General features: G+C 41.5%; 1 protein-coding gene across 1 annotated transcript in view; it reads left to right on the forward strand.

Moving 5' to 3' along the window:
- Positions 1-6,631, forward strand: part of LOC109468354 — a 17,215-nt gene extending 10,584 nt beyond the window's left edge. The window contains exons 22-35 of the mRNA XM_019766602.1: positions 261-376; positions 808-860; positions 1,230-1,408; positions 1,635-1,937; positions 2,073-2,159; positions 2,469-2,891; positions 3,251-3,265; positions 3,582-4,001; positions 4,202-4,216; positions 4,330-4,555; positions 5,101-5,279; positions 5,590-5,610; positions 5,970-6,071; positions 6,624-6,631. Coding sequence (XP_019622161.1) covers positions 261-376; positions 808-860; positions 1,230-1,408; positions 1,635-1,937; positions 2,073-2,159; positions 2,469-2,891; positions 3,251-3,265; positions 3,582-4,001; positions 4,202-4,216; positions 4,330-4,555; positions 5,101-5,279; positions 5,590-5,610; positions 5,970-6,071; positions 6,624-6,631 — 2,147 coding nt within the window. The remainder of the gene's footprint in view (positions 1-260; positions 377-807; positions 861-1,229; positions 1,409-1,634; positions 1,938-2,072; positions 2,160-2,468; positions 2,892-3,250; positions 3,266-3,581; positions 4,002-4,201; positions 4,217-4,329; positions 4,556-5,100; positions 5,280-5,589; positions 5,611-5,969; positions 6,072-6,623) is intronic.
- The last annotated feature ends 2,570 nt before the right edge of the window (positions 6,632-9,201 follow it).

Genomic DNA, 9,201 nt, shown 5'->3' on the forward strand with positions numbered 1-9,201 from the left:
CCCCTCCTCTCTCCCTCTCCCTCTCTCCTTTTCTTCTCTCCCTCTCTCTCTCTCCCCCTCTCCCTCTCTTTCTCAGCTGCATGTATATTTTGATCATACGTTGCGTGGACGTATTTGTAAATAGTGACCTTTTTTGTCTACAATTCTAGCCATGTGCAAGGGGCCGTTATATATATAAAAAATTGTTGACTTTGTGAGAACCTGAGCTGCACAGTGCAAAGGTTTCACTCTCACAATCAAATCAATCCCACTTTCTGTAGATCATCTGTTTCAAGCAACTTTTGACATCGATCCTGATGTGCGTTCATGGAGTGAAGATCTGTCCATATCGAACAGTACAGAGTACTTCGAGTTTCAAAACACCGTAGTTAACAACGTACGTATGATCATATCTTGACAAAAAGGCATGTAATGTGCATGCTAGGATGTCAAGAGGTGCATATAATTAAAGGACTAAGTTGCTAGGTTCAGAACTGGAGCACCTTGTTTGTTTGATCATATCTTGACAGAAGGCATGTGATGTGCATGCTAGGATTTTAAAAGGTGCATAGAATTAAAGGACTAAGTTGCCAGGTTTAGAACTGGAGCACTTTAACTTTAAGTTTAATATTTTGTACATGTACTTCATTGTGCAACTTACGTTATATCGTGTAGCATGTGAAGTATCTCAATGTGAATTGCTGCATGGTAAAGTTGAACAGACCACGTTGTCACAATTGAGGTGACGTATTGAATTTGTGTTAAATCAAAAACATAAGTGCAGTTAACATGTATTCTGACAGTTCTTCTTATACGTTTACTACTCAGATCACCGCTGTGTTGGTGAACCTCACTACCGTCGTCGTTGTTGACTCATTCAGGTATCTGATACTACTTTATCTTATACCAGTTTAGCTTGTATCCATCCATCCATCCATCCATCCATCCATCCATCCATCCATCCATCCATCCATCCATCCATCAGTCCCATAGCTAGTCGGTAGCCGTAGAGGCAGCATATACAAACACATGATAGACTGATGTTAGAAAACGGAGGGAACACTACAGAAGCTATTGACATTCTGAAAAACGTCGAAAGAATCATGTAAATCATTAGTAATACTAGTGGGTATAACAGAATTCGTGTTACATAGTTTTTGGTATTGTTGTTGACAACGGTTCTGTTGTTGTTGTTGATAACAGTTCTGTTGTTGTTGTTGTTGACAACGGTTCTGTTTTTTTTTTTCAAGTAACTTGACGCAGTTTCCTGGAAATGGCGTACGTGCACATGTGTCGGTTTTGACGAGTAACCTCACCTCCCTGGAGAACGCTAAATACCTGTTAACAGTCGCCAACAGTTCACAAGACAACCCCCCATACAGCGACTTTGGAGATCTGTCGGCAGTTCTTGTCCAACTAGTCTATTACGGTATGATATCAGACAATAGCACACGTTTATGTTAAGATGCAACTTTCATTATTTCTATTTTATTTCTCTATTGTATTTTTGTATAAAGATTTTTGAGTCCGTTACATGACCATGAATAAGTCCCAACCCTAAGTTATGAGTAACATGTCAACGTTTTTATGAATAAAGGTATTCATTTTTTTGTTTATGAACTTAAGCACTTATTGTTCTTGATCTCGACATAAAGGAGAGCTTCCGGCAAGTTTCAACACAACGACCGCTCCTCCAACTACTGCTACTACTACCGCGACAGTTACTACACAACCTAACACAACAGTAGTAAACCCAACAATTACAACTCAACAACCTAACACAACGGCATCAGCCGCAGCAACTACAACTCAACAACCTAATACAACAGTCTCGGCTGCAGCAACTACAACTCAACAACCTAATACAACAGTCTCGGCTGCAGCAACTACAACTCAACAACCCAACACAACAGCAACAATCGCAGGAGCTACATCTCAACAACCTACTGTGGCTACAGGTGAACAACATATATACTATGATATTAGTTTGCTGTTGTATTAATTCGAATACGTTTTACACCACTCACACACTGATTTGAAGTCTTAATTGTACTTTTGATATTTTCATTTTTTTTCCACCATGAATTCCACAGTGTGTACTCCGGTTGCAGTTGTGAATAACTCCACAGCATCGCCGATGCAATCTTCCACATCAGCGGCTGACACGCCAACATCCACAGGTAAAACCGTTAACATACTCCACCACCTCAGCCAATACTTGATCAAGTTTCACATCGGCAGACATCTCAGCATCTCGACTGCTATAGTCACTGAAATATATTTAGCGCAATGACATATATTTGTTAACGGTCCTCAGATGCTATATAAACAAACTAGATACGAGTACATGTACTATCATACAAACATTCACTAAGTTGTATTGCACGCTAGGATATAGTATGGCACTGGGCAAGGTAGCTAGCATCACCAGTTGCGCAGCAATCTTCGTCTTGACTTTTCTTATGATTTTCTCCTTTTGATTTCTTCAGGATGCTTCAGCCACGATGACGTGAGTCACAGTGTGGAGTATGCAGGGACGTGTTACACCTTTTCCTCGGCAAACTCAGGGTTTCTGGACTTCCACGATGCCAACTGTTTCGCGTTGGGCCTGCAGCCTGTCAAAGTCACCAGCGAGGATGTCCACAATGTACTCGTGAGACAGCTACAGTATCTTGATGGTGAACAAGGATCCAAGGCCCATTGGATCGCGCTAGCTTTCAGGCACGGGAACTGGGTCTACGATGACGAAGGGCAAGAAGTGCTTGACGACGAGAACAGCCAATGGGGGACCGGGGTCGATCCTGATAACCCTACGCAGACAACCAGCCGCCCATGCGTTGCCATGGTACCGCCGAGTTACGACTGGGGCATCAAGGACTGCGTGGATAGAGCGAGATACATCTGCCAAAAACGTGAGTGAAGTCTTGAATACTTTTCGCAATTCCTGATTCTTGCTTTTGGTAAAGAAAGAACAGCCTTGTCACTTTGACATGCATTGCCACCTGCAGCTGTAAGACTCATCATAGACGAAATGTACCTATTGGGTACCTGTAAGAAGAATGATTCTCATACACGAAATGTAGATGTTGGGTAGCTGTATGACTCGTAATAGACGAAATTCGGATGTTGGGTAGCCTTGTATAAATATTCAGCAAGGAAGCGAACGTAGAAGCGAACTAGAGCTACCTGTAAGATACAATGGCTACTATATTATCCTCTTTATTGCTTTAAATGCGATTCTAATGATGCTTTGTTTATTTTCTTCATTTAGGTATCGAGCTTCCAAGTAAGTACATGTGTCATCTCCGTTACGTAATAAAAATGATTTTAGATACGTAATATTATCAATATGACTCGATAACATTTGCACAATGATAAGTAGTGTCATTATGTTGCGATTAGTAAGTTATCCCTTACTGTATCCCTTACCCCTGCACGTTAAAGAACCCAACAGGCTTATCGATAAGATCCGGCTGTCTCTAACTCATGCCCTTTCTCCTGTCACTCGGTCACCAATGACCTACATCTGCTTAAAATCACAGCAGTCAACTTTACAATGAAAAATCCTGCTATATTATGACCACGTTTTGCATTGCTTTCAGGTTGTTTTAACGGGACTGACCAAGACCACCCTGTCAACACCAGCGTGGCCTATCGGGACGTCTGCTACACCTTTTCGCTGAGAACAAGCAAGTTCCTGGACTTCCACGACTTCAACTGTATCAGCCTTGGGTACGAGGCGGTAAAGGTTATGAGCCCCATAACCCACCACGTCCTGGCCACACACCTACACTACCTTGGGAACTCCCAGCCCTACTGGATAGGCATCGCCAACGAGAACGGCAACTGGGTCTATGACGACGCAGGGACCCTTCTGCTGGAGGACGAGAACAGCCAGTGGGGGAGCGGCGTCGACGAAACGAACTACACGCAGATCCGCCGATGCGTAGCCATGGTGCCGCCTAGCTATGACTGGGACATCGAAGGCTGTTTGGACAAGTACAACTACATCTGCCAGAAGGGTAAATGGAACTATTTTGCTCCTATTAAACTCCTATTTCGTCACTAAATTGCCTAGTATTAGTGATGTTAGACGTGTTTAACTTTGCTGTGGTAGCTTTACATTATAGTTAGTCAGGGATTATTGCATGGGCCTGTAGAGAGGAAGTGTGTAAAATCAACGAAGATATTTGATTGTATTTTTCTTCTTTTTTTTTTACAGAAATACCACTCACGCGTGAGTATTGCCCCATTTTGGTTGTATGCTGCTGTTTTCTTATGTTGCATTGTCTTTTTGTAGTTCAATAAATCTGCCTTGAACAATTTTAAGTTTTTTTCGATGTGTTCCAGCCTGCTACGTTGGTGACCCTGATGTGGTCAGTGCTCTGTATAACGGTAAATGCTACCTGATTCCTCCCTTCCGGGACGGGTTTAACGACTACTTAAACACAAGGTGCGCTAACTACAGCGCGGAGGCTGTTCTGGATCAGGACGCCGGCATTCACGCCCTCCTGGTCCGTCTACTGGAGAGGAACCAGATTTCTGGGAACGACTTCTGGATTGGGCTGTCTTATAGGTTTGTTCACGCAGATTTGTAATAAACTGTGGCGTTGGTGGCGCAACGGTTAGAGCGTTGAACTCGGAACCGAGAGGTCCCGGGTTCGATACTCACCGTGGCCCGACGTTGTGCGCTTGGGAAGGGCACTTTACACGACTTCCCCACCTGTACAGTGACACCCACCGAGCCTCTTAGACTAATCTGTCTGTCAGGGTGCCAAAAGCACCCTACGGATTTGGTGCGCCGATGTGACAGCATCTGCACATTGGCCACTGAGAGCCATTAAATTTATGTTTTTTTTATTATTATTTATTTGTAATAAAGTGTACTAAAGGGTCTAGTCATTGAAATGGTTTATATTCATGTTAAAGTGGCTAATCTACTCGCCCATACGGCTTATGTTATCTACTCTAGCGGAAACCTAACTACACATGTCTAACATTTAAAAAGTCGAGATGCATTTTCAAAAATTGTACCAGTAGAGCCGGAATATTTTCCAACATACAGATATATGTTTAAATTTCTGTTCGAGTCATGTTAATGAGACTTTGGTTATCGTACAGCAATGATGAATGGACCTTCAACGATCAAACAACACTTTCAAGTTTCGACACGTGGGCAGATGGCGAGAACACCGGCAGCCCACAGAGGCCAAACACTTGCGTCGCTCTCGGAGAGTCCAACGAATGGGACTGGACCGTCCAAGACTGTACCACGAGAAACAGGTTCATCTGTGAACAACGTAAGTACTACAGTTTGCTTAAGCTTGTGTGCGCACAGTGTTGATACTCAACAGAAGGAATTGTATATGATGTATGAACCTTTTCCTATAGTTTAGAAGTTATTCTGTCGCGAATTGCGAAAAGCCTGTACTTCAGTACGTTAGTACGGAACAAGGATCTTTAAAATATGAAGAGAAATACTTTCTTTGATGTTTAGCAATACTACTACAGGACCTTTTCTATTGGAAACTCTGTTTCATTAGCTAGGGACTTGTATTACAGTCGTTATAAGATACTTAATGAATTTTGTTCCCATTTTTCACATTTTAGTGCCACCAACACCAGAGCCTCGTGAGTACTTATGCCTGTATGGTTATGATATCTTAAATTTAACGTATTCTTGTCGTTATCAGGCTAAAGTGCTTCTATCATTTTTTTGTCTTGTTGTAAATTTGCTTGATAGTGTTGTTGGTTACTAGATGCTTTGTTGGTTGACGTAAAATCAATGTGCACAAAACACCATTGCAAAATTGCTGTTTTATTTATCTATTTCATGTTGAATAACTGTTTTAAAATTAGTTGTTGATTTCAAAGAGGGCCCAGGGAAACATAACATGATACAATTTGTACAAAATTATACAAGTAACATAAACAGGGAAATGTAAACTGAAATCAGTATAGAGTTTGATGCCATTTTGCATCTGTTGCAGCTACCACAGTTGAAGCTACTACAATAGTGTGCTCTACGATTCCAACGACAACTCCAGAGGTATCGACAGCACCCAACACCACGCTGCAATCATCAACATCAGGTAAAGACATACTTCATATCTGGTCTATGTCCATTATTATTCCCCAAGACAATATTATGACACATTCTTTCATCCTACAGTTACCATATCAAAGCCAAGGACATCCACGTGTAAACTTCTTCTTTTTTTTTCTGTAATCCAAACAGACTGACGTATTCAGAACAATTTTACCTTATGTTGATCATATCATACAGTGATTTTATTACTCTAATATTGCCTGTTGGTGGGATTGAAAGTTATGTAGGAAGGTCTTCTTTGCTTCTATATATTAAATTAATGTCGTGGTACATGCTGATTAACTCTTCACAACTGCTAAAACGTACTGGACATATGATAGAGAAACACATACATTATGAACCTGAAAACGGCATGGGCGATGGGTTGATCACATCTACATCTCAGCATCAGGAACAGCTCCCCATCTTAATCCTCACTACCCGCACTAACAACTTCTCCCGGTACTTGACCGATGCTACAAACTCACAGGACATAACGAGGGGAAACTAACGGAGGAATACCGTACTAATAACCGTGTCTCCTTTTTCTTCGAAGTCTTATGATGGAATTGGATGGCTATTTGTAATGGCTGATGACGTGAACTGTGTGGCATAAGGTGTTACAGTGGCTGTTGCCTTCTCATTGACTATGACTGTGTTTGCCTAACTCTATGTCACCTCTAAGCCTCTCACACCGTCTATATCCCTCTCCCTTGTACCCAAAGAGGCTCTAGCATTCTACAGCGATGATAACGTTGGTGTTCCGGACCAGGGCTTCTTTCTTAATATTGTTATGTGGGCAACTTTTCAATAACTTTTAAAGAAGTAAATCATCCTGATTCCCATTCTATTACGATTCTTCTATCTATCTGTCTGTCTGTATTTCTGTCTATCTATCTATCTATGTATATACCTAGCTAGCTAGCTAGCTAGCTCTGCACATATTGAAGTACTTAAGAATCGGTATTGGCATTTTCTTCTCTAGGTATTTTGCAGAGAACTTGATCTTCATCTTAAATGCTAGTAGCTAGTCGTAGTGTAAGCCGTTTTGTGCAAAGATTCGTTAAACTGCCTTCTATTATCTTCTTTATGCATCTCTTTCTTCATTGACGTTGACGACAGATGCAAACACGTCAGCCAGTCCACAAGCTAACACGACAGCCACGGCCGTATCAGATACCAGTGCAGGCCTATTAGAAACAGCTACGACTACATCTATGACTACTGAACAATCTATGACAACAGACATGATTGAAGCAACGACTAGTGAACAACTTCAAACAACAGTCATGGCTGATGTAACTACTGGTGTTGAACCTGAAATAACAACCTCGACTTCTCCACCAACCACTGAACAAGGTACAACAGTCATTGTTGAACCAACGACCCTTGATCAACTTGAAGCAACAGTTACAACTGAAGTTATTCGTAGTGTGGGACCTGAAATAACAACCACAACAGCACCAACAACCACTGAACAAGCTACAACAGTCATAGCTGGAGCAACGACTATTGAACAACTTGAAACAACAGTCATGTCTCATGTAACTACAGGTGCTGAACCTGAAATAACAACCACGACTGCACCACCAACCACTGAACAAGCTACAGCATTAATGGCTGAAGAAACGACTAGTGAACAACTTGAAACAACTGTCATAGCTGAAGTAACTAGTAGTGCAGCACCAGAAATAACAACCACGACAGCACCACCAACCACTGAACAAGCCCAATCAACAACTCTTGAGCAACTTGAAACAACAGTCATGACTGATATAACTACTGGTGCTGAACCTGAAATAACAACCACGACTTCTCCAACACCAACCCCTGAACAAGACACAACAGTCATTATAGAACCAACAACTCTTGAGCAACTTGAAACAACTGTCATAGCTGAAGTAGCTAGTAGTGCAGCACCAGAAATAACAACCACAACTTCTCCACCAACCACTGAACAAGCTCAACCAACAACTCTTGAGCAACTTGAAACAACTTTCATAACTGATGAAACAACTAGTACAGAACCTGAAATAACATCCATGACTTCTCCACCAACCACTGAACAAGCTACAACAGTCATTGTTGAACCAACGACTCTTGAGCAACTTGAAACAACAGTCATGACCGAAGAAACCAGTAGGGCAGAACTTGAAATAACAACTACGGCTGCACCTCCAACTAGCGAACAAGCTACAGCAGTCATGACTGAACCGACCACAGGTGAACAAATTGACATAACAGCATTTGATGCAGCAACTACAAATGCACAAACCTTACAGTTTCCTTATGAAGAATTGTCAGCAACAGTAAGAATTGAACAGTCAAATGTGTTACTAACAAGACATACCACACATGTGTATTGGGCATTATCAATAACACTCAGGCGTACTTTACTTCTAAGATCATTTTTCTACAAATAACCCACTTTTTCCTGAATGTCCGTTCTTTAATGCTTTGTACTGGTACTTTAATATGCATGTGCAAATAAAATAACAAACATGATTCAGCACTAATGGTAGAATAATTTCAGCTATAGTAAATTGGTAATCGCGTGTATGAGAAACTAGCCTACCCATTGACACTGAGGCAAAATAATCTTAAACTCTTTCTTCTTCAGCTTCAAGTGCTTCAACGTCCACAGCAACTAGTCAGCTGCCTAACACAACTTCTGAAACAACAGCCTCTCAACAACCTAACACAACGGCGTCACCCGAACAAACATCAACGCAACAACCTAGCACGACTGCCACGACTGCAGCAACTACAACTCAACAACCTAACATGACAGCCACTACTGCAGCAGCTACAACTCAACAGCCAAACACCACCACTGGTAAGATCAAATGAGCTAGTTTGTCTAAAGCAGCACATTACGCATATGGGCTACTTAAAGCTGAAGTACTATCATTACCATCTAAATCATTTTAAGGATAGAAAACATCATATGCTATGTATAAAGGCTACTGTGCAAGATATAATGATATGCTCGCAACTTGCTTTCTCTATGTGTGATAAGCAGAACGTACTTGGACCCTAATCTAAGACAAGGTGTACAAAATGCATCTACGTTTTCTTTGAACAATACCAGAATTTGAGGCCAGATTAAATGTAATACACAGAGCTTTTCAAGA

This window comes from Branchiostoma belcheri, unplaced genomic scaffold, assembly GCF_001625305.1.
Source record: "Branchiostoma belcheri isolate BF01 breed outbred unplaced genomic scaffold, Haploidv18h27 scaffold2, whole genome shotgun sequence".
Taxonomy (NCBI): Eukaryota; Metazoa; Chordata; class Leptocardii; order Amphioxiformes; family Branchiostomatidae; genus Branchiostoma; species Branchiostoma belcheri.